Source organism: Bufo bufo, chromosome 4 (genome assembly GCF_905171765.1).
Source record: "Bufo bufo chromosome 4, aBufBuf1.1, whole genome shotgun sequence".
Taxonomy (NCBI): Eukaryota; Metazoa; Chordata; class Amphibia; order Anura; family Bufonidae; genus Bufo; species Bufo bufo.
Genome location: NC_053392.1, coordinates 579,830,442 through 579,856,919, shown reverse-complemented (window position 1 = coordinate 579,856,919; position 26,478 = coordinate 579,830,442). Strand labels below are relative to the sequence as shown.

The 26,478-nt window shown below is 42.6% G+C and overlaps 1 protein-coding gene across 1 annotated transcript in view; it reads right to left on the bottom strand.

Moving 5' to 3' along the window:
- Nucleotides 1-17,068, bottom strand: part of SYT14 (synaptotagmin 14) — a 78,342-nt gene extending 61,274 nt beyond the window's left edge. The window contains exons 1-2 of the mRNA XM_040430190.1: nt 16,051-17,068; nt 15,242-15,436 (exon numbers count right to left, since the gene is read on the bottom strand). Of these exons, the coding sequence (XP_040286124.1) occupies nt 15,242-15,436; nt 16,051-17,068 (1,213 nt within the window). The remainder of the gene's footprint in view (nt 1-15,241; nt 15,437-16,050) is intronic.
- Nucleotides 17,069-26,478: the final 9,410 nt, after the last annotated feature.

Below are 26,478 nucleotides of genomic sequence, written 5' to 3'. Positions count from 1 at the left end.
GGCTACTTTGAAGAACCTAGAATATGACATATTTTCAGTTGTTTCACACTTGTTTGTTATGTATATAATTCAACATGTGTTAATTCATAGTTTTGATGCCTTCATAGTCATGAAAATAAAGAAAACTCTTTGAATGAGAAGGTGTGTCCAAACTTTTGGTCTGTACTGTATACTGCCTGCTGGTGGCCAAAAGAACACACTTTTGGCCTCTATTGGCCTAATTGGAGCATATTGGTATGTATAATGCATCCACAAAACAATATGCCCACATTTATGACAAACATGCAGGGAAAACCCCCATGTGAAATAAGCCTAAGATTTGTTGACCAATTTGCCTTCTTCCACATCAAGCTTCTTCGAACTGACTGAATAACAGTGACAACTCTTGGTCCTTGTTTTCTTCCATAACCAAGGTCCGGGGTTGGGAAACAATGTTGAAAAAAGTTTAATTCTGAAGGACCCTACAGGGGGCGTAAATGCATCCATCAGTTCTGTGCGCATCAGCTTCCCTCAAGTTCTGGGGTTTCATAGAAATGGGGTTGGGAAACAATGTTCAAAAAAGTTTAATTTTGAAGGACCCTACAGGGGTGCATCAATGCATCCATCAGTTTGGTGCTTTAATAGCGCATCAGCTTCCCTGTAAATTGCTTCCCTTGCTTTTGTTGATGGTAGTTCATCCATCTGGACATTAAGGAGCATTCTCATTTTAAAGGATATGCCATCAACTCATGAGTATTAGGGGTCCTTCTTCTGGAACCACCATTGATCCAGAGAATAAAGTAGGAACAGCACTGGTTTTGCATTACATTACTTTCACCGTTGTTGCCGACAGCAGTCCCTTTTACAGCTGGTGGCCAGGAGTGCTTGTCACGGATGGTGTACAGGAAACAAGATGATACAAATAACATACGATGACTCACTGGATCCACAACTAAGGAACAAAAAGGGAGACCCCTGCAATCGACCTGCCGCTCTCCCTTATTGCTCAGCCTATGCGACCACTCTAAAGGTGAATGGGCGCATATCCACGTACCTCGGCTATCTGAACCTGAAGGCCCTACAATAGTGAGGGGACACGACCACCGGCTCCCTACACAGACACGGAGGGAGTCAGGGTCACCTGGATCCAGACAACAGAAAATCATAAATACTAAAACAACACTTATCTGCAGACGAACTGAGAACTGGTAGTTGGGAGCTGGGAGCTGAAGACAGCATGCACACTCATTCCAGGAAGTTGTATCAGCCACACCCAACTACCTTATGGGGGAGAATATAAAGGGAGGTAATGAGTCTGACTGCATGACAGCTGAGATAGCCTAACGAGGTGAGGAACAGAAACCAAAACAAAGAAACTCAAGGGGGAGGATCTGAACGGCTCCTGTCAGAACTTCTCAGCTGTCTGCTTGTGACAGTACCCCTCCCTCTAGGAGTGGACTCCGGACACTCAGGGCCCACCTTCTCAGGATGGGACCTATGGAAAGCCCTGATGAGGCGAGAGGCCTTAATGTCCGTCACTGGGAGCCACATCCTCTCCTCAGGACCATAACCCTCCCAATGAACGAGGTACTGGAGGGAACCGCGGACAAGACGAGAATCCACAATCCTAGAAACCTGAAATTCAAGATTCCCATCAACCATAATCGGAGGAGGAGGCAAAGGTGAGGGTACAATAGGTTGAACATAAGGTTTCAATAAGGACTTATGGAAAACATTATGGATCTTCCAAGTCTGAGGAAGATCAAGACGGTAGGCAACAGGATTGATGACAGACAGGATCTTGTAAGGCCCAATAAACCTAGGACCCAACTTCCAGGAGGGAACCTTCAATTTGATATTCTTGGTAGACAGCCACACCAAATCACCAACATTCAGGTCCGGACCAGGCATACGTCTCTTATCCGCCACACGCTTATATCTCTCACTCATATTCTTTAGATTATCCTGAATATTTTGCCAAATAGATGACAAAGACGAGGAGAATCTGTCCTCATCAGGCAAACCAGAAGAGCCCTCTCCAGAGAAAGTCCCAAACTGCGGATGAAACCCATATGCACCAAAAAATGGTGACTTATCAGAGGACTCCTGACGACGGTTATTTAAAGCAAACTCAGCAAGGGACAAAAACGAACACCAATCCTCCTGATTCTCCGCCACAAAACAGCGCAGATATGTCTCCAGATTCTGATTGACACGCTCTGTCTGGCCATTCGACTGCGGATGGAAAGCAGAAGAGAATGACAAGCGAACCCCCAAGCGAGAACAGAAAGCCTTCCAGAATCTGGAAACAAACTGCGTGCCCCTATCAGAGACTATGTCAGAAGGAATCCCATGCAATTTGACAATGTGGTCAACAAATGCCTGCGCCAGCGTCTTAGCATTGGGCAAACCGGGAAAAGGGATAAAGTGCACCATTTTGCTAAAACGGTCCACCACCACCAGAATCACAGACTTCCCCGAGGAACGAGGCAAGTCCGTTATGAAGTCCATGGACAGATGTGTCCAAGGACGGGAAGGAATGGGCAAAGGAAGGAGAGGACCTGATGGCCGTGAGTGAGGGACCTTGGCACGAGCGCAAGTCTCGCAAGCTGCCACAAAACCCTCAACCGACTTACGAAGCGCAGGCCACCAGAATCTCCGAGCAATGAGATCCAGTGTGGCTCTTGTCCCCGGGTGCCCAGCAAGGACCGTATCATGGTGTTCTTTAAAAATCTTGTGTCTCAAAGCGAGAGGCACAAACAACCTCCCAGGAGGACAAAGATCAGGAGCTTCTGACTGGGCTGCCTGCACCTCTGCCTCCAATTCAGGAAAAAGAGCAGAGACCACCACACCTTCAGCTAAAATGGGACCCTGGTCTTCAAAATTCCCACCTCCCGGGAAACAACGTGACAGGGCATCTGCCTTCACATTCTTAACCCCAGGGCGGAACGTAACAACAAAATTAAACCTTGAAAAGAACAAAGACCATCTGGCCTGTCTCGGGTTCAGACGCTTGGCTGACTCCAAGTAGGCCAGATTTTTATGGTCAGTAAACACGGTAATAGGGTGTCTGGCTCCCTCTAGCCAATGGCGCCATTCCTCAAAAGCCAACTTGATGGCCAACAATTCCCTATCTCCCACATCATAATTTCTCTCTGCGGAGGAGAGCTTCTTTGAGAAAAAGGCACATGGTTGCCATTTGGCAGGAGAGGAACCCTGAGACAAGACCGCCCCCACCCCTACCTCAGAAGCATCAACCTCAACTATGAAGGGTAAGGAAACATCAGGTTGTACTAGGATGGGAGCGGAAGCAAAACTCTCCTTGATATCAGAAAAGGCCTTACGCGCCTCTACCGACCAGGAAGAAAAATCTACCCCCTTTCTGGTCATATCCGTGAGTGGTTTAACAACAGAGGAATAATTCAAAATAAATTTCCTGTAATAATTAGCAAAGCCCAAAAAACGCATCAGCGCCTTCTGATTCTCAGGAAGCTCCCACTCAAGCACAGCGCGGACCTTCTCGGGGTCCATGCGAAAATCAGAAGCGGAGACAAGAAACCCCAGAAATTGGATCTCTGGAACCGCAAACACACATTTTTCCAGTTTCGCGTATAATTTATTCTCCCTCAGGATGAGTAAGACCTGACATAAGTGTTCCTTATGAGATTTGAAATCAGGAGAAAAAATCAAAATGTCATCCAAATACACTAATACAAATTTTCCCATTAAATGATAAAAAATGGTGTTGACGAAATGCTGAAAAACGGCTGGGGCATTCATCAAACCAAAAGGCATAACTAAATTCTCAAAATGGCCCTCAGGGGTATTGAAAGCCGTCTTCCATTCGTCTCCTTCTCTGACCCTAACCAGGTTGTATGCCCCTCTTAGGTCTAATTTGGAAAAGACTTTCGCCCCAACAACCTGGTTAAACAAATCTGGGATTAAAGGAAGCGGATACGGATCACGAATAGTGATACTGTTCAGCTCCCTGAAATCCAGACAAGGTCTTAAAGAACCATCTTTTTTCTTAACAAAGAAAAAACCAGCGGCAACAGGTGACTTTGAGGGTCGTATGTGTCCTTTTCTCAGACTCTCAGAGATATAAGCACGCATCGCGACCCTCTCAGGTTGGGAAAGATTGTATAAACGAGATTTAGGCAGCTTGGCACCTGGGATGAGATCAATAGGGCAATCATACTCCCTGTGCGGAGGCAAATCCTGAACTCCACTCTCAGAGAAAACATCCAAAAATTCAGAGAGGAAAGGTGGTACAGTTTTAGTAGAAACCTCAGAAATAGATGTTATGAGGCAATTCTCTCTGCAAAAGTCACTCCAACCATTTATTTGCCTCGCTGGGCAATCAATGGTGGGGTTATGTTTAGAGAGCCAGGGTAGCCCCAACACTAGAGGAGTAGGCAAACCGCTAAGGACGAAACATGACACATCCTCAACATGAGTATCATTCACAATTAAACGGATATTGTGAACTATGCCCTTTAATGATTTCTGAGAAAGTGGAGCTGAATCAATAGAAAAAACAGGAATATTTTTTCGCAAAGTGCAAACCTGGAAACCATGAGTTATTGCAAATTGGTTATCAATGAGGTTGACAGCTGCTCCACTATCCACAAAAATCTCACAAAAAATGCTCTTGCTCTCTAGCGCCACCCTAGCAGGCAGGACAAAACGGGAACTACAAGCAAAAGACAATTCTTCAATTTCCGCCTCAACCCTGCCAATAGTAACAGACGGAATATTCTTAAAAGATTTCTTCCTTTTTGTCTCTTTATTACTCCCAGAAAACTGCCTGAATCTCCTAGAGGGACAAACATTTGCCAGATGATTTATACCTCCACAACAAAAGCAAACCTTCCCCTGCGGGCTGAATCCTCTATTGTCAGAGACAATCAACCCCAGCTGCATGGGCTCCTGCTCAGAAGGGGCTGACAGCGACTGAGACCCCTGTGCACAGAATGACACCGCTGCACTGTCCCGGGACTGAGCATGATAAGAAGGAGAAATCTCTCCTCTTTCTCTAAGACGTACAAAATTCTCACTACCCCCGGAAAACGTATCCGGGAGCGAAATCTTAGGCTCAGCACAAACTCCATGAACGCAAGCTGAACCGGTCACTTGAAACTGAGAAAAAGTCTTACGGAGATCAGCTACCTCCAAAGCAAGACCCTGAAAGCGTTCAGCCAAAAGTGAAACCGGATCCATGCTAGACGGTTTTGGTGGCTGATAATGTCACGGATGGTGTACAGGAAACAAGATGATACAAATAACATACGATGACTCACTGGATCCACAACTAAGGAACAAAAAGGGAGACCCCTGCAATCGACCTGCCGCTCTCCCTTATTGCTCAGCCTATGCGACCACTCTAAAGGTGAATGGGCGCATATCCACGTACCTCGGCTATCTGAACCTGAAGGCCCTACAATAGTGAGGGGACACGACCACCGGCTCCCTACACAGACACGGAGGGAGTCAGGGTCACCTGGATCCAGACAACAGAAAATCATAAATACTAAAACAACACTTATCTGCAGACGAACTGAGAACTGGTAGTTGGGAGCTGGGAGGTGGGAGCTGGGAGCTGAAGACAGCATGCACACTCATTCCAGGAAGTTGTATCAGCCACACCCAACTACCTTATGGGGGAGAATATAAAGGGAGGTAATGAGTCTGACTGCATGACAGCTGAGATAGCCTAACGAGGTGAGGAACAGAAACCAAAACAAAGAAACTCAAGGGGGAGGATCTGAACGGCTCCTGTCAGAACTTCTCAGCTGTCTGCTTGTGACAGTGCTGCTGCAGGGAAAACGTAGAAGGGGCCACAGTGCTACACCAATTCTGCACCTCTGTATTCTCATGACTGATGGAGGTTCTAGAAATCGGATCTCCACCAATCACATCGCTAATCATATCCACATCAAGCTTCTTTGAACTGACTGAAATCAGATTGCCACTCTTACTATAAAAGTGACAACTCTTAGTCTTTGTTTTTTTCCAGGAAACCCATAACCAAGTTCCGGGATTTCAAAAAAACGGACTTAGGAAACAATGTTGAAAATTTTTTTGAAGGAGCCTACAGGGGGCGTAAATGCATCCAATCACATCGCCAATCATATCCATAAGATGGAATTAACCTTTAAGACACAAAGTTTAGTTGACATAGTAGAACAAGTAATACAGTATTATTCTGATAATTATCTACACGTAGTTAGAAGCATTCTTGTTCACTACAGTCTAGTATAGCACTACAATGAAATTATGACCAGTGATGGCCAGTTCGCATTGTTCGCCCGCGAACACATGCGGGCTGCCATCTTTTCTCACAAGTCCGGCGATGCACAGGTAAGCCCTTACCTGTGCCTGTGCGCCAGCCGGTCTGAAACAAATGCGGTCAGCGGGAGCAGGCAGTTCCGAGAACAGCCACCGGGGGCCTTCATCGGGCTGTTCTCGGAACTGCCTGCTCCCGGTGACCGCATTTGTTTTCAGACCGGCTCGCGGCACAGGCACAGGTAAGGGCTTACCTGTGCATCGCCGGACTTGTGAGAAAAGATGGCAGGACGCATGCGTTCGCGGGCGAACAATGCGAACTGGCCATTACTGGTCATAATTTCAATGTTAAGGATAATACAACCGGATCCGTTCATAACGGATGCAGATGGTTGTATTATCAGTAACGGAAGCGTTTTTGCTGAACACTGCCGCATCCAGTAAAAACGCTGGTGTGAAAGTAGCCTTAGCCATGTGGAGGCTTGTCTTTTGCATAGCAAGTTGTATATTGGCACACTTTGTGGGGTACATATAATTTGTTCAATTACTTTTACTATTTTCTTTGGGGGGGGTAGAAAAAAACTGCAAGTCTGCTTCAGTTTACTTTGCAGGTTTCTTTTTTAAAGCATTCACTATGCAGAAGAAATGACACAATAGTCATAATCTGCGGGAACAATTACAACTATATTCTTTATGTTTTATTACTTTAGCACAATAAAAACACTTAAAAAAATGTTTTGCTGTCACCACTTACCAAGGCGCGCAACATTTTTATGATTCCATTAGCTTGTTTTTTTGCGGGATAAGTTTGTACCACTTTGGCGTGCATACAACTTTTTCATTGCCTTTAATTCCAGTGTTTTGGGCGGCAAAAGGCTTTTTTTTATGCTGCTCACCATGTGAGTAAATAACCTGATCGTTTTATAGTGCGAGTCATTATGGATAGAGTTGAGCGAAGCGAGCTTCGGATGCTTAATCCGAAGTCGCTTCATTCAAAACTTTGGAATAATACTGTACGGAGATTCGTCTCCCTACAGTATTAGAATGTACGGGCTTCGATGAGCCGAAGTTAGTTACTCACAAAGTCGTGCGTGACTTCGTTGAATAACTTCGGTAATTGATTTTTAAAGTGGAAAACCACTTTAAAACTTGAAACTGGACTTGGCTTCAGTTCCGACTAGTACCTCAGAACCAAAGCCGAGTTCGGCTCATCGGAGCCCATACATTCTAATACTGTACGGAGACGGATCTCCGTACAGTATTATTCCAAAGTTTTGAATGAAGCAACTTTGCTCAATTCTAAATATGGACATGGTAACACCAATCATGTCTATATTTTATTTTGTTTTTCATGGAAAAAAATGATTGTTTCATAAGATTTTATTGAAGTTTTAGTTACAAGATATATTAGTTTAGAGTTTACACCAAATACTGCTACCACTACAGTATTATTCTACTACTACTGTATCATGTCTAGCAGGGCCTAATAGGAGCACGAAGCTGGCAAACCTTTGGGGCCTTCAATAGGCCCCCAGCTGACATAGAAACTGGCATAGCGCATTTCGCTTTGGCGCCAATGAGCCAACACAGGGAGCCCACTTTCAGTTAATGCTGTAGCTGAAATTGACAACAGTATCTAAGGTGTTAAATGGACGGGATCAGAGCACCTGGATCTGAATAGTAATTGCATGTATCTGTATGTCGCCACCTGCTGTTTGCTCTTTTTCAAATTTCTCTGTCCTGCTCACTGAGATGGAAGCACATGCTCAGCTCTATCCTTCAACTGCCAGCAGCTGCAGCAGAAAGGACACACTCCTGAGAAAGCCTCATTGTTTACGTCAGTAATAGCATAATCCCTTTAAGAGGAAAAGCCTGGCTCTCATTTACATAAAAACTGAGGATATCTATGAATGCATGAGTGTTTTTGAAGCTTCTAGTATATGACAGCCAGAAGCTCGGGGCTTCTTTTAACCATTAGTTCATATCTTCAGCAATTTTTTATATTCTGAATATAAAATATTTGCTTGAAAAAGGACTACTACCTTCTGTATGAAGAAGAAGGACAGCGAGTATGCACATTTATTACAATGTAAAAGTAATATTGGACATTACGATGTTGCAGAGACTGATATTGGGGGAAGTATCCAGCAGACCGTTATTACTACACTGCGATGAATATAAGTGCTCGTACATACCCCTTCAACCATAATGACAAGGTAAAAAAGAATTATTGCCGTGATAATGGCCCTATGTGAAAGGAGGTTTTACATGGCCATCTAGAGGAATCATTCAGTAAGTGCTGCAGACAGGGAGTCTATGTAGAAAATGGTAAATGCAAAATAGACAAAAAAAAATATGTTATACACGCAAAAGTATTGGGCCCCAGCCACTAATCATTAAATTCAGCTTCATTCAGTGCCATTGACACAGGTGTATAAAATCCAGCCCCTAGCAATACATTTGTGAAAGTCAGATGGGAGCGGATGTAAAGCCCTGGACTCTGGAGCGTGTTCTGTGGAGTGAGAAATTACTGTACGCTTCTCTATCTGGCGATCTGATGGGCAAGTCTGGGTTTGGTGAATGCCAGGAAAACGTTACCTGCCTGACTGCTTTGTGCCAGCTGTAATGTTTGGTGGAGGAGGGATAATGCTATGGGGTTATTTTTCAGGGATCGGTCTTGGCCCCTTAGCTGCAGTGAAGGCAAATCCTAATGCTTTACCCTACCAAGACATTCCGGACAATTGTAGGCTTCCAACCTTGTGGGAATAATTTGGGAAAGGCCCTTTTCTGTTTCAGTATCCCCAAGTGCACAAAGCAAGGTCCATAAAGGAATGGTTGGAAGAACTTGACTGCCCCGCACAGAGCCCTGACCTCAACCCCATCCAACAGCTTTGGGATTAACTAGAATGGAGATTTTGAGCTAGACGTTGACCCCACAGATGCTCTTCTGGATGAATGGACAAAAATTCCCACAGACACCCTCCAAAATATTGTAGAAAGCCTTCACAGAACAGTGGAAAGTGTTTTACCTGCCAATTATTAATGCCCATGGATTTAGAATTGCAGGTCAGAAAGCTCCTGTAGGTGTCATGTGCAGGTTTTGCCAAAACTTTTGGCCATATATTTGGTGCATGAATATATATGAGTAGGAGAAGGAGGGTAGAGTGCAAATAAGAAAAGAAAGCAGGGGTATATCTTCAGTAGGTAAATGTTTTTAAACTTCCTGCTATTATGTAGAAAGTCAATATCAAACTCTTAAAATTGAGCATTATTTATTACTATAACATATGTTTAAGAAAATAATGCAAACCACAGATACTGTACAATCAATTCCCTAAATTCAAGATCACAAAAAAAAATCAGATTTGAATTGAAATAGTGCCCCCAATGTATAAAAAACTCTCCACAGACGCACACAGGAACACTTGCTCTTGTTCTGGACTGGAGGCAGCAGGACCTGACACTCCCAGTGTCACATGATCACTTTGGGAGTGTCAGGTCCTGCTGTATCCACGGCAGAGCAAGTGTTCCTGCAAGTGGCTGTGGTGAGAATTATTTTTTTTCAGTGTAACCGTTTTTAAAGGGGTTGTCCGGGATTGGGGACATTGCTCTAATAGTACAAGTGTGGCATACACATTACATACAAGCAGGTAGTACCTTTGTCACAGATTTCTGCAGCCCCGTTTTCATCTTTGAAATTCATGGCCGGAAGAGACTGTTTTCTTCTCCTCAGTGACGTACCGGGTCCCTTGCAGGCAAGCAAAGCTTCCTCTTCCGCTGCTCAGGGAGCCCGGTGACGTCACTGGCAGCAAATTAATCGAGGTGAATATTGATGAGGGGCGGAGTTACAGCGGCTGGCCGACATCCCGCTAAGCCCCGCCCCTTAACAACCCGCTCAGCCCCGCCCCTCCAGTCCGGTGAGCTTCTGAATGAATTGAGGTGAATATTGATGAGGGGGCGGAGTTACAGCGGCTGGCCGACATCCTGCTAAGCCCCGCCCCTTAACCCGCTAAGCCCCGCCCCTCCAGTCCGGTGAGCTTCTGAATGAATTGAGGGGAATATTGATGAGGGGGCGGAGTTACAGCGGAGCAGAGAGACAGCTGTAACCACCTGATGCTGCGCTGCCCCAGGACCCACAGGGCAGTGCAGCCGGAAGTCAGGTAAAGCTAAACAGATATATAAACAATGAGTGGGGGACCATTGGAGCCACATAGAAGTGGCAAAAATAGCTGAAAATGTATGGAGGCCTTTACTTAGATGTACATTGTGAGTAAACGTGTGTTTTTTTTTAAAAACATTTGGTCCCGGACAAACCCTTTAATGTCCATTGGATGGGTGCACTTCTGTCTAACTGGTCGATAAAAACGGGCCCATAGACTTCATTGGTTCTGTCAAACGGCCATTTTTCACTAATGTTTAAATAAGACCTGAGCATAGGGCTCCATGATGACTTTTGGTCATGCACCTAAGGGGGGAAAACTTACAAATACAATAATTCTGAATTAGAATTTCTTGCAAATTGACTTTTTCTCCTATAAGAAAACCTGAGTGACCGTCCCAGTAATCCCCAGTTTTCCTCTGACCTTTGAATGAAGCCACTGAGCATACACCTAAATCTAGGCAAAGGTTCTTCTGGCCAAGAACTTACTTATGACTATTGTCATCTATAGTGCATATGAAAGAGTCCATGAAAAAGCCCATATCTATTTAAAGGGGTTGTCTGACCAAAAATTTAAATTAAGTAGAGACAGGGGTGTAAAAATAAAAAAACAGTCAATCGCCTCATAAAGGTCCCACCAATCCAATGCTAGGGTTCTCATCCCCGTTATCTCTGGTTCCCACCAGCCCAGAAGTGATGATGTACTGTTTCCACTTATGGGACCACTCTAATCACAAACCTTTTGTTCAACAACAGCAAGTGACAGCAGAAGCTTAGCCGCCACATGCCGTTCTTGCACACAGGACTACTGAGGTCAGTTATTGACTGGAGTGGTCATGATAGTGGGAACGGCATGTCATCCCTCCTGGGAAACAGTAGAGAAGGGAGCTGCGGTTCTGGTCTCGTAGGACCTTCATAAGGTGAGTTTTTTTATTTTTTATTTTTAGACAATCCCCCTTCCTCTAATTAATTTTAATAATTTTTGGTCAGACAACCCCTTTCAAAATTTAAAATCAGCTACCTAAACAAAAAAAAAATAGTCAGGGTCTCAATGTACAGTAAGCATAGTATTACATTAATTGACATTTCTGTACGTTTGGTTGTCACAGATTATTCAACGGACTTTACGAATCTAAAGTCATCTTGGATGACAGCAATCCTCTGGTCGTGATTTGCATTTAATTTACATGTAAAAGCCACCATCAAAGAAAGAGAGTGGAATGTTGAGTGACACTCTCTTACATCCTTTCCCCGTCTCACATCAATATCTCTCTATTATCTCCTTGGATGTCACACATGGATATACAAAAAAGCCTTGGGTCATATACATCAGGGGCTGACAAAGAATCTGCTGGCTTATCTTGGATATCTAATGTAAATTATTAATGTTTGTATACATCAAGCCAAGGCTCTGGAGGTTGTTCCTATTTTTCCTCTGTACCAATATAAGGACCTGTTCACACCAGTGTATTCTTCCACCTTATGAACCATTTACAAACACCAGAAAGGTCAGACTCACACTACTAGAGGTTCCTCAAGAAGAGCCAGGCAGAAGACAACCCAATCTGCAGCCAATCACTTATCACAGTTAGTGAGGAGATCATGGCAAAACGATGACTTGAAAAATGTCTGGAACTTAGCTGCTCAATGTGAATACGATTTAAAAAAACGTAATCTATGGCAGTGCTATCTGACCACCAAAGTCATACCAATAATGCAACAGTCCTATGACAATTGTCATAAATGCACTCTGCACAAGGTTAGAGGGGTACAAAAATAATTGTGATGTAACAATAGGCGGTTATACTGCCAGTAATATCACAGTACAGCAACAGTAATAGTAAATATGTCACAGAACATGGTAAATAAGCACATTGATGTCCCAATCCAAAGATAATAAACAAAGTGAACTCTACAGAGATGATTAACACAGAGACGTCACAGTACAGAGGTAATAAACACAGTGATGTCACAGTACAGAGATAATAAACACAGTGATGTCACAGTACAGGGATAATAAACACAGTGATGTCACAGTACAGAGATAATAAACACAGTGATGTCACAGTACTGGGATAATAAACACAGTGATGTCACAGTACAGTCACAATAAACACAGTGATGTCACAGTACAGGGATAATAAACACAGTGATGTCACAGTACAGAGATAATAAACACAGTGATGTCACAGTACAGAGATAATAAACACAGTGATATCACAGTACAGAGATAATAAAAACAGTGATGTCACAGTACAGTCACAATAAACACAGTGATGTCACTGTACAGGGATAATAAAAACACAGTGATGTCACAGTACAGGGATAATAAACACAGTGATGTCACAGTACAGGGATAATAAACACAGTGATGTCACAGTACAGAGATAAACACAGTGATGTCACAGTACAGGGATAATAAACACAGTGATGTCACAGTACAGAGATAATAAACACAGTGATGTCACAGTACAGGGATAATAAACACAGTGATGTCACAGTACAGAGATAATAAACACAGTGATGTCACAGTACGGGGATAATAAACACAGTGATGTCACAGTACGGGGATAATAAAAACAGTGATGTCACAGTACGGGGATAATAAACACAGTGATGTCACAGTACAGGGATAATAAACACAGTGATGTCACAGTACAGGGATAATAAACACAGTGATGTCGCAGTACAGGAAAATAATCACAGTGATGTCACAGTACAGGGATAATAAACACAGTGATATCACAGTACAGGGATAATAAACACAGTGATGTCACAGTACAGAGATAATAAATACAGTGATGTCACAGTACAGGGATAATAAGCACAGTGATGTCACAGTACAGGGATAATAAACACAGTGATGTCACAGTACAGGGATAATAAACACAGTGATGTCACAGTACAGGGATAATAAACATAATGATCATGTGAAAAAGAATGCATTAAAGCTAAAAAAAAAAAAAGCAAGCTTCACCGAAGGACTTCAATTAATTGCTAGTTTATTAAAAAATAAAGAAATAAAAATACGCAGAGCTACGCTTTTTCGTGACGGTTTGTCACCTTCATCAGGCTGATGAATGTGACAGACCGTCACTCAAATGCGTAGCTCTGTGTATTTTTATTTTTTAACGAACAAGAAATTAATTGGAGTCCTTCCGTGCAGCGTGCTTTTTTAAAGTTTTAATGCATTCTTCTTTATTGCGGAACGGGTGCGGACCCATTTATTCTCTATGGGGACAGAATGGATGCGGAGAGCACACTATGTGCTCTCCGCATCCAAATTTCCGGAGTGCACCCCTGATCTTCCGGTCCGCAGCTCTGGAAAAAAATAGAACATGTTACTATTCTTGTCCGCAATTGCAGACAAGAAAAGGCATTTTCTATGAGAGTGCCGGCAATTTGCGGATCCGCAAAACACATATGGACGTGTGAATGTACCCTTACACTGCACTTCCGAGATCAAGTGCAATGTAATGAAGAGGAAGCACGGAGCGCTTCCTCCTCTTCAAACAGCTGATCAGCGGAGGTGCTGGGTGTCGGACCCCCACCGATCAGATATCGATGATCTATCCTGAAGACAGTTCATCAATATTAATGGCTGCATAACCACTTCAATTAAAAAATCCAAAAAGATTAACGGTTTATAAAGCTTTGGAATCTATTATTATTTGAATCATTGATTTGTTCTAAAAAAATTTAATGATTCAATAAAATCTCCTGGAATCTCCTTTTACTGTATATCTTTTTACTTATCTCAATAAACACAGTGATGTCACAGTGCAGGGATAGTAAAAGGTGATGTCATAGTACAGAGATAATAAACACAGTGATGTTACAGTGCAAAGATAATAAACACTGTGATGTCACAGTGTAAAGATAATAAACACTGTGATGTCACAGTGTAAAGATAATAAACACTGTGATGTCACAGTGTAAAGATAATAAACGCAGTGATGTCACAGTACAGGGATAATAAGCACAGTGATGTCACAGTACAGAGATAATAAACACAATGATGTCACAGTACACAGATAATAAACACGGTGATGTCCCAGTACAGGGATAATAGACAGTGATGTCACAGTACAGGGATAATAAACACAGTGACGTCACAGTACAGGGCTATTAAACACAGTGATGTCACAGTACAGAGATAATAAACACAGTGATGTAACAGTAAAGGGATAATAAACAGTGATGTCACAGTACAGAGATAATAAACACAGTGATGTCACAGTACAGGGATAATAAACACAGTGATGTCACAGTACAGGATAATAAACACAGTGATGTCACAGTACAGGGATAATAAACACAGTGATGTCACAGTACAGGATAATAAACACAGTGATGTCACAGTACAGGGATACATTATATACAGTAAAGCCCAGCTAATATAATAATAATAGATAAGGGCAGTGATGTCACAACACAAGGACAATAAACATACCATCTAAAAAATGATTGAACAAAAATGATGTCAATAGAACAGTGAAAGTCTGGCAACACATTTCTGCACAGAACTGCAGGATAATCTGGAATCTTGTGAAACCAGTAGGAGATGAATGAGAGATGAATTACCAGAAGGGATATTTCAACAAACAGGTGTTAAGAAGTTCTGTATGCTAATAAGTTTATAAAATGTGACACAGTTGAGTTGTAGTTTTCAGATCTACAGACTGTATAAAGTAGACATATTGTTAAAAAGCCATAAATGTAATTCCTTCCCAAATCCAATAACAAAGCACAGAGTACCTGTAGTTTAGAAATTATGTTTCACCTGTTTGTCTATCTATCTAACATTTGACCTCTTACCTTCATCTGCAGATACTTCGCTGCTGTACCCATCATACTCAGCAGATAGCGGGCTGTACTTCTGCCTAGTTTCCCACATGTAGTTCTGTTGCTTCTCTGAAGCAGGTCTGGAGCTATGCAAACGGCTTTTTGCCTCATGGTATTTAGCCAGACCTTCATCTTCACTTTCTGAGGATGAGCCATGGAAGTTCTGACCTAATAAAAACAGATAACATAATGTCAGAAATCCATCATGCAAGATTGATAAAGCTTGAGTTAGGACCCAAAATTGTTGGCTCGATGCCAAGCCAGATCTGGTTAGCAGATTTACCAAAATATGCTTCTACGAGATATGGTTTATACAATCTCCCACCATATATTAAAAAGTCAAAGCACAGAAGAAACCAGGCAAAAAAACAATGAAATATGACTCTATGCCACAATATGTGCGTGAAAACAGCTGCCATCTCTTTGATACCATCAAAATAATATATAAAGTGTATAATGAAAGGTTTGGCAAATTTAAAGCCAACCTACAAAATTAAATACAAAAAAAATACTGTAAACGGTATATCTCAATACATTTCTCTCAATTTATGAGAAACCCATGATACCAGTTTAATAGGAAAAATGAAGTATATCAACCATATTCTTATGAAAAATGAGCATCTACTCCAAAACCTCCAAGAAAATGGCTGTTCCACTTTATATTGTTGACCAACATTAAAGCAAAGTCAGAAGGTCAGAAGATGATAGAATCTGGAAAAGAAGAATCTCAAGACAGAAGTGAGGAGTCGTTGCACATCAAGAAGTGCTGAAGAGCAGTTTACCTTTATGTCGCACTTTTTTGCCTTCAGAGATGTCCATATCTCCTTCATTGCTCTTGTGAAACTGCTTCTCCTTTGTTCTTCTGTCTCTGCTTTCATTAACTCTATTAGATGGACTCTCATTTTCCTTTGCATAATGTTCTCCCAGATCTTCACACTGGTTCCTCAGCCTTTTAGACTGGTCTCCATGAATTTGTTTAATATTTGGAAGTCTACGATGCTTTGAATGATTCACTGTCTCCTCAACATACTTATCTCTGTTGCCTTGAGGAGATGATAAGTGATTACTTCTGGGTGATTTTGACCTCAATGTTTTTGAACCCTGACCTATAATATCATTTGTTTTAGTATGTTCTCTTGGATCATGGTCACTACGTTCTCTTGGATCATGGTCACTTTGCCAATGGTCGTTGGATTTATGAGTCGTCTTTCTGGATTTTTCCCTTCTTTCTGCTCCTTCAGTGGTAGGACCATATCTATGTCCTTCACTGTAATCACCATTTTGATTTCCTTTAACAGAAATCCTGTCATTCATCATCTCCTTGGAATGATAATGATAGTCTTCTCTCTCTGATGTCGGAAAGTCAAGATCATGCGCAAATTCTGCATCTTCATGTTGTCTACTGCAATTACTATCAAGAACATTGTCATGTTTTCGATTCCTTTCCTTCTTGCGTCCTTCTGATGGCCTATCTTGAGTTGTAACTGTATGGAGGGTGGATCCATATCCATTTGCATCCATGGATACGAAATCTGTACTACTTACATCACAATAATTTGGATTATCTTGAGTTATCTGACTGTCGTCCTTATTTTTAGCTCCCTTCATCTGATTTTCCTCCTCGTCTGTACGAAGTACGTGTATCATACTTGTAACCTGCTCCGTAACAGAGTCGGCTACAGAATAACTAACCTCTTCGACGGCACTGGCTAAACCATCTACAGCATTACTCAGGGTGTCCACAATAGAAGACATGGATGGAAGACTGATGTTATGCTGAAAGCTCCTGAAGAACGCCATTACTGGAGGCTTCTACTTCTTTTGCTGTAATCCAGTTGTCTATTGATTAGTCAAGTGGTTCTGAAGTAGGTAAGTAATGATTTCTATGGTAAGAGTGATACTGGGTGTTAGATAATCTACATTTGATCTGCATCACCACACAGTACAGATTATAGGTCCAAGACTGGCCATACACATTAGATAGCTGTTGGCCCGAAAGACCCATCAGTTATTACTGCCGACCACATGCACATTCTCAATACTAACAGGGGAATAAGCTACTGCTGGACTCCTCCAGTGGAACCTTGAGAAAAACGCATCAGACATTTTGAAATCCAACAGCCCGATACTTCTCTCCCCAACATCTGCCATGACGAAATTAAAATTTAGGCTAAATTTGCTATACACCCCAACAAATCCAAGTAAGAGTAGTTAGTGACTTCTGCCATACTTATAATACTAATAAGTAAATTGGAAGGGATTGGGTCATTAAGTAAAAAAAATATACATTTGCAGATAATATTTTAGGACAGAGTGGATAGTGGCTTCAAAGAGAGTCTTTCTCATTGGAGGCCCCGACAGGCGCGTTCAAGACTCTCTATTCACTTCTGTGGGAGCCAAACGGAATCATGGAAACAGACAAGCACTCTTGCCAGCTGGGATGTGGGATGGGGGACCCCCATTGTGGAAACAGGCTAGATTACCAGAGGTAGATATCCTATACATGTCTAAGGGGGTGAATACCGATCGGACACTGTGGTTCTCGGACTGTCTGCACTTTGCACTTCACCTATCAACTTCTGCATGGATGGTGTTATGTGCACCATTACAGCTAATGACCTCAGTGGTGATGTACCCCCTAGTCGCATGTGACTTGCCAGCGACATGCCGCTTGGGGACACGTCACTGTTGAGGCAAGTCATTGCCTGCAGAAGTGCACGTGACCCTGCCCATGCGGAAATCGACAGACTGGAAGTCAAGTAACGTCAGTCTAGGAGCCATGGATCTAGAATGGGGCAATAGGGTGCAGGCAAGTATAGTTCTCTTCACGGGTCCGGCTGGGTTTGGGGGGAAAAGATTTTTTCAGGATTACTATAGTATTTAACAGATATGCAATTGTACCCTCACTCACAAAAATAACGCACCCAGAAAGAAATGTTGGATTGCTGCAAAAGTCTCCATGCTTGTCAGTTATGTAACAGGCAAATATGTAAACGATTACAGGTGGGGTCTCATTACACACTGGATCTTGCCACCAGAGGTCATAAAATGGGCTCCCTTTGCTGCCCTATAAAATGGCTCACAGAGGCTACTTTTGGTTAGTGTACCTCTTGGTGAGAGATAGTTTATGGCTGAACATGCCTCTACGATGCCCAGATTGAGAGGGTGTATTATTGGACTGAGATACGAAGGATTGTCATTTTAACAAGGTGTCCACCATATAGGCTGCTCTGACCTAGCTGTTGGGAGCAGTGGTTAGGTGAGGGCGCGCACAAATGGTGAATAGGCTCTGGATGACGCAGACAGACCACCAGTAGACTGGATCATTTAATTGGCAGACAGCATGAGCAACTTCGTTGTCCACAGTTTCGTTGTCCACCATCCAGACACAGGTGGCACCTTCATTAAACAAACCATTTACAGGCTCTTAGCAGGGGTAAATTTGGTGTTATAGCGCCCATTACATGCCCTCTCATTGACAGCCAGCCACCATTTCCTTTGTTCGCAGTGGTGTTCTGAACAAGAAACCTGGATTGCTATGGACTGGAACCATATCGTCTTTAGCGACAAAATCAGGTTCTGTTTGGGATCCCACGATAGTCGGGTTTGAGTATGGAGGCCTGGTGGTGAGCACTTCAATCCTGCCTTTGCTGTGGAGCCCCACCCTGCCCCTACTGCTGGTGTGGTGATCTGCGGAGCCGTTGTATACCCCAGCCGGTCACCCCTAGCAGCTAGCAGTGACACGAGGGGCATTAACACCTCGGTGATATGTGCAGGACATCCTGCAGCCACATGTGGTCCTCTCATGGTAGCGCTTCCAACTGGTATCTTTTAGCAGGATAATGGTCGCCCACACACAGCAAGGGTTTCCAAGGAATGTCTCCACCAGATTACAACACGTCCTTGGCTGCTCAGTCATCAGATTTATCGCATATATACCATTTATGGGACCAGCTGAGACACCAGCTTCATCAACCTATGACTGTGCAGGATCTACAGGCCCAGCTGTAACATTTGTGGGCAAATATGCAGCAGGATACCATACAGAACCTGTATGCCTCCATGACCAACTGTATCTCATCTTGTATCCAGGCTAGAGGCGCCCAACAGGGTTCTAGAGCCTCCCTTCAGTTGTACAGTTTTCCCCAATAAACTTCTCCTTTCACTTTGGTACATTCACACGTCCATGTGTAATCGTTACGGTCCGCAAAAAATGGAAGGAAAAAAAAAGATAGAGAGAAAAAAAAAATGAATTATTGAGGCCTTAAAAAATACGGAAACTGATCATTTTGCGGATCCATTGACTTGAATGGGGCTGCGGACGGATTTGTGCGGACAATAGTAGGACAAGCTTCATATTTTTGGGGACTAGAAATGCGGAAAAACGGATGCGGACAACATACTGAACGTTGTCCGCACATTTTTTTCACCCATAGAAATGAATGGATCCGCATCTATTTCGCAAAATGCAGAACGGATGCGGATCGGATGCAGATAAAATTATACGGTCGTGTGAATGTACTTCCATATATCATCATTACATTCACACACAGAAAGTTTCATTCCATTCCAACAACTTCTTCTTGGTGCATTATCTTTTTTTTGTCAATGAGTGTACTTGCTTACCTCATGTACATCTTTTTTTCAACTTGGACTCTCCTGAACCCGTTTTCACCATGTAAACCAATCCCTCTGGTTCCTTTCCTCCCTATATGTAGCACTTCCTGTTGATGAACCCAACCAAACCCATGATGCATTTCTCCTTCATCTACCACAGCTCCAGCCCCGCCCCTAACACCCAGCTAGTTTATAGCTCCTCCCACCCAGCTAGTTACATAGACACTCCCCTAGCACTGCCCCTAACACCCAGCTAGTTTATAGCTCCTCCCACCCAGCTAGTTACATAGACACTCCCCTAGCACTGCCCCTAACACCCAGCTAGTTTATAGCTCCTCCCACCCAGCTAGTTATATAGATACTCCCCTATCATTGCCCCTTACAATGCCCAGCTACTTTATAGCTCCTCCCACCCAGCTAGTTACATAGACACTCCCCTATTAATTCCCCACCCATGGACGTAACATCACACGAAATAGGAAAGAGCTGCATGGACATGGTCATGTTACCACAGCCCAGAATGGGAGATGGGAGGAAGAAATATATTACACAATTACAGCTGCCTCCATAAATTATTATTTTAAAGGATGTTGATGTAAACTGGAAAACCCCTTTAAGGTGATATATACAGTTATGAATGCTAGGGAAGGGTAATGACAATTGAGAAAGTCAGTTCTAGGCCCCATACAGTCAAAAATCACTAGGAATTTTTCTCCTTTTTTCAATTCTGGATAGACTCTTTTGAAAGCAACAAATGAAATGAGCCCACTATAGTCGCAGGGTGTTTACTGTGAGGAACTTTGTTTCAATGGGCATGTTATAATTTTAGCACTTAATATTCCTCGACTTTACTGAAAAGCTGCTCTAGAATTATGTTACATTGTCCTCTGATGAATGACTTACCGACAAAGAAAACGCTGTTCTTCTTTTGTACTGAGCTACGACTTCGCATAACTAAGTGACATTATAATGAGCGTGCCAATCACAGCGATACATTATTGTATGGAGAAAATATCACAGTATATTTACTCGCCTTCTGAAATGGATACCGAGATGATCTGGCGGTATTGTTAATGACTGCTATGAATAGGCTTTTGTTTTACATTTCACTCTATATTTTCCTATATAATAAGATCCTATAATTTTTTCTCTTTTTTTATCAATGTATTCCAAATGTTATAGTTCTTTTTTTTGGGGGGCTGAAAACCGCAAGGTTCCTAACCTTTGACCCCTAAAAAAATACGCACACACACTTATCTGTCCATGGCCCCGTTGTGCCCAGACCGCTGCCCCATTCACAGTCACTTGGCTTGGTCTTGTGAACGCTGCGGCCAATCACCGGCCTCTGCAGTCACATCTGCTTGAACGTCACGTCAGTGTTCATCAGACCAAGCCACTTCCTGGTACTGTGGGGACAGCAGCGTGGACAAGACATGACCGCAGACAGGCAAATGTGTTTTTCTCTTTAAAATGGGTCACAAGTTAGGGCCGTTTGCGTTGCAACCCCTTTAACGTCAAAAAGTATTTGAGGGATTGTTTTTTTTTTGTGGGATTGTTTGTAGTTTTTATTGCCACCAGTTTGGGGTACTTTTTTTTTTTTTTTTGGGGGGGGGGTGGAAAACAGCATCAGATTCTGACATTGCTTTTTTGCATTCGTTTTTTTATGTTTTTCCCCTTAGAAATGACATGATAACTTTACTCTGCAGGTCATAACAATTACAAATACCAAATTCATACGTTTTTGTTTTTGCACAATATACAGTATTTTTCTCTTTATAAGACGCACTATTTTCAACCAGTGGGGGAAAAATGGTAGTTTGTCTTAAAAAGCAAATACACATGAGCACTTCTATTATAGAAGCGCTCACTAGTACACAGTAGAACCAAGGAGTGGCGAATACAGAGCTCCTGGTGCTGGCTTTACTCGCACTCTCTGGTCTTCTGCGTCCCCAGCACTCTGCTGTGTCCTCACTGTGTACAGCCCCGTAGGACATAGTGCATTATGACCTGACACTGTGCAGCGCTACAGAAAAAGCATGCTGGTTCCCCCGGGTGGTGGCGCCATGCAGAGCAGCAGAGGTAAGTTATTTTATTTATTTTATTATCTGATCTGAGGTCTGAATAACACTGGGGTCTGAAATAAGGTCTTATTATCATTTGGGGGGTCTGATCTGAGGTTTGATTAATTAGAGGTCTGATTTGGGGGTCTGATCTGAGGTCTGATTAAGATTAGGGGTCTGATTTGGGGGTCTGATCTGAGGTCTGATTAAGATTGGGGGTCTGATTAGGGGGTCTGATCTAATAAAATAAAAAAAAATTCCTTCTCTAGGTGCAGTGGGGGACCGGAAAGCCTCAGTTTAATGATAGTGGTAGGGAATCCATAAATTGAGTATCATTTCTTTTGGGTTTTTTATGTCATTATTACCCCTTTTAAAACATAAAACTAAAAAAAATTAACAGACAAAATCTTTAACAGTTTTTCTGTGTATTCATGGATAACTACAGAAATCACATAAAGTCCCATCTCACCTGGATGATTCTTTGCACCAAACTCTGAGCTTCCTCGGTGAAACCCTCCAGTTTTGCCAACACACATCTTCTTGTTGATGTAGAGAAAAAGTAAAAGGAGGAGAACAATGGAAACACCAACTGCCGAAAGAAATCCAACCGCTTCTGGAGACACTGAAATGAAAAACAGACGCAAATAATCAGGAAGCCATAGATCTACTAATCAAACATCAGTAAAGCTGGCCATACACATTAGAGAACAAAAGGATCAGGCATGTCAAAGTCCAACCGCCCAATTCTTATCTCCCTCAACATCTGCCATCGGGCAAGAGTCAGCAGGGCCCTCATACATGATGGTCGGCCAGTCCCACCGAAATTGGCCGTTCCGTTAATTCATATAATCTGTATAGTAATTTTAGTGATAAAAGTATTTATGGAGTCATTTTTTAGGACCGGAGTTTTAGGTGCCAGTTATAATAACTCCTGCACTGGCGGTGGATCCTGCCGTAGATTTAGATCATTTTCTATGCCTAAAACATAGGGCATTGCAAATGAAGTAATATCACAACATACATGCAATGAAAATATTATTATTTAAATTTTCCTCTCTGGTAGCTCCCCCTGCTGTTTATACTTCTGGTCCACCTTCTTTTGCATTCAGTGGTGGACACCCATACTCAATACCTTTCCTGCCTCCTATCCCGTCCCCTTAATGCCGCTATAGTGATCTCATAGGTGGTGAAGTGGTCCAAACACCTTTCATTCATTCACCCCTACATCTAAATTCATAGAAATATATAGCTATATCTCTCTCTAGACTGTGAAGAAAGAATTGGTGATGGCATTGCATACCATATGTGTCCACAGGGCTATACATGAGGGATTATTTTGTATGCAGGGGAGAAATAGGGTAACAAGAGCTAATCTGGGAGATGTAGGTGCTTGATGAGCTGCTGCACATCCACAAAAAAGGAAGAAATTCTTTCAGATATGTGAATTAAAAAGAAAATTTGTGGGATGAACCTATTTTATGCTACAGCACAGAAAGTCAGGTCCATCAAGAGTTTGATGAGTTTGGAGGAACTGGAGTGGCTACATAGGGCTCTGATCTCTACACCAATGAACACCTTTTAGATGAACTGGAACGCTTAAAGGGGTTGTCTCATCTCAGACAATGGGGGCATATTGCTAGGATATGACCGTATTGTTTTATAGGTGCGGGTCCCTTTATCGGGAACGGACCCCCGCAAAGTGGTGGCTGGAGGGCTCTGGTCCGGCCACCACCAAGCACTCTCCCCATAAAAGTGTATGGGAGCACACCACGCATGAGCGGCCACTGCACCCATGCGCCCTCCACCACTTTCAGGGCTCCATTCTCGATATAGTTGCAGGTCCCACTAGCGATATGCCCCCATTGTCTGAGATGAGTCAACCCCTTTAATACCCATGCAAACAAGTTCATATACAGGTGAAACTCGAAAAATTAGAATATCGTGCAAAGTTCATTTATTTCAGTAATGCCACTTAAAAGGTGAACCTAACATATGAGATGGACTCATTACATGCAAAGCGAGATATTTCAAGCCTTTATTTGTTATAATTTGGATGATTATGGCTTACAGCTTATGAAACGCCAAAGTAACAATTTTGAGGTCCCCTTTGCTCAGGAGGTATGGACTAATTAGCTGACAAGAGTGTGACTCTTTGAGCCTAGAATATTGAACCTTTTCACAAAATTCTAATTTTAAGCTGCATTAATGCAATTCCTTTTAATTTGCATTACTGAAATAAATGGACTTTTGCACGATATGCAAATTTTTCGAGTTTCACCTGTAGATGAGATGGTCGGCTGTCCACATACTTTTGGCCAGATAGTCTGTATATCGACACAGGACCTCAGCTTGACTTTGAGAATGAGTGAAACCATATTACAGTTTCAAAAGGTTTAGAAGAAAAACAGTTAAAAGCAGTCATGTAAATTAGAGGACAATTAAGACGTACTTCCTGAAGGCAATCATTATATCACCTCTATTCTATGACAAACTCTACCATTAAAAGCAATTAAGTGCTTGGTATTTCAAAAGACAGTTTGGCAGATATAAGTTGTCCCTGCAAACCATTTGTGATAATTACACAGGTTTATATGGCACAAAGAACCGCCAATACATCTGCAGAAGGGGCTTCTAAAGAACTGCGTACTGTATGTGCAGGGTTTAAGGGGTTGTGCCAACTAATTTATCACTGGGGGTCTGACCGCTGGGACCCCCAACAGTCCTGTCCCCCGCTCTGATGGAGCGGCAGGTCGGACATGCACCCTGCTGCTCCAGTCACTCTCTATGGGACCCCGGAGATAGCTGAGTACAGTGCTCAGCTAATTCCGGCAGTCCAATAGAGAATGCTCGGCCTTCAGCTCCATCACATCAGGGGAACAGGACCCTCAGCGATCAATTAGTTATTCTCTATTCTATGGATAGGGGATAACTTGCAAACTTGGCACAACACCTTTAACATTATATTACAATTCAGGCTCAACATAGGTTATTTAGCCCCTAAGTGATAGAAATAGACTATTAAAGTAATGCTCCACTTGCAAGAATCTTTTTCCAAAAATAGGGCAAAAATTTAGATTTTTTTTTTATATACAGCCAGGTCCATAAATATTGGGACATCGACACAATTCTGAAATTTTTGGCTCTATACACCACCACAATGGATTTGAAATGAAACTAACAAGATGTGTTTTAACTGCCGACTGTCAGCTTTAGTGAGGGGATTTACATCCAAATCAGGTAAATGGTGTAGGAATTACAACAGTTTGCACATGCGCCTCCCACTTGGGACACAATAATAATCATAAATCAAACTTTCACTTTTTAATACTTGGTTGCAAATCCTTTGCAGTCAATTACAGCCTGAAGTCTGGAACACATAGACATTACCAGACGCTGGGTTTCATCCCTGGTGATGCTCTGCCAGGCCTCTACTGCAACTGTCTTCAGTTCCTGCTTGTTCTTGGGGCATTTTCCCTTCAGTTTTGTCTTCAGCAAGTGAAATGCATGCTCAATCGGATTCAGGTCAGGTGATTGACTTGGCCATTGCATAACATTCCACTTCTTTCCCTTAAAAAACTCTTTGGTTGCTTTTGCAGTATGCTTTGGGTCATTGTCCATCTGCACTGTGAAGCGCCGTCCAATGAGTTCTGAAGCATTTGGCTGAATATGAGCAGATAATATTGCCTGAAAGACTTCAGAATTCATCCTGCTGCTTTTGTCAGCAGTCACATCATCAATAAATACAAGAGAACCAGTTCCATTGGCAGCCATACATGCCCACGCCATGACACTACCACCACCATGCTTCACTGATGAGGTGATATGCTTAGGATCATGAGCAGTTCCTTTCCTTCTCCATACTCTTCTCTTCCCATCACTCTGGTACAAGTTGATCTTGGTCTCATCTGTTCATAGGATGTTGTTCCAGAACTGTGAAGGCTTTTTTAGATGTCGTTTGGCAAACTCTAATCTGGCCTTCCTGTTCTTGAGGCTCACCAATAGTTTACATCTTGTGGTGAACCTTCTGTATTCACTTTGGTGAAGTCTTCTCTTGATTGTTGACTTTGACACACATACACCTACCTCCTGGAGAGTGTTCTTGATCTGGACAACTGTTGTGAAGGGTGTTTTCTTCACCAGGGAAAGAATTCTTCGGTCATCCACCACAGTTGTTTTCCGTGGTCTTCTGGGTCTTTTGGTGTTGCTGAGCTCACCGGTGCGTTCCTTCTTTTTAAGAATGTTCCAAACAGTTATTTTGGCCACACCTAATGTTTTTGTTTTGTTTTTTTCAGTTTTTTCAGCCTAATGATGGCTTGCTTCACTGATAGTGACAGCTCTTTGGATCTCATCTGGAGAGTTGACAGCAACAGATTCCAAATGCAAATAGCAGACTGGAAATGAACTCTGGACCTTTTATCTGCTCATTGTAATTGGGATAATGAGGGAATAACACACACCTGGCCATGGAACAGCTGAGAAGCCAATTGTCCCATTACTTTTGGTCCCTTAACAAGTCCCTTACACCGTTCACCT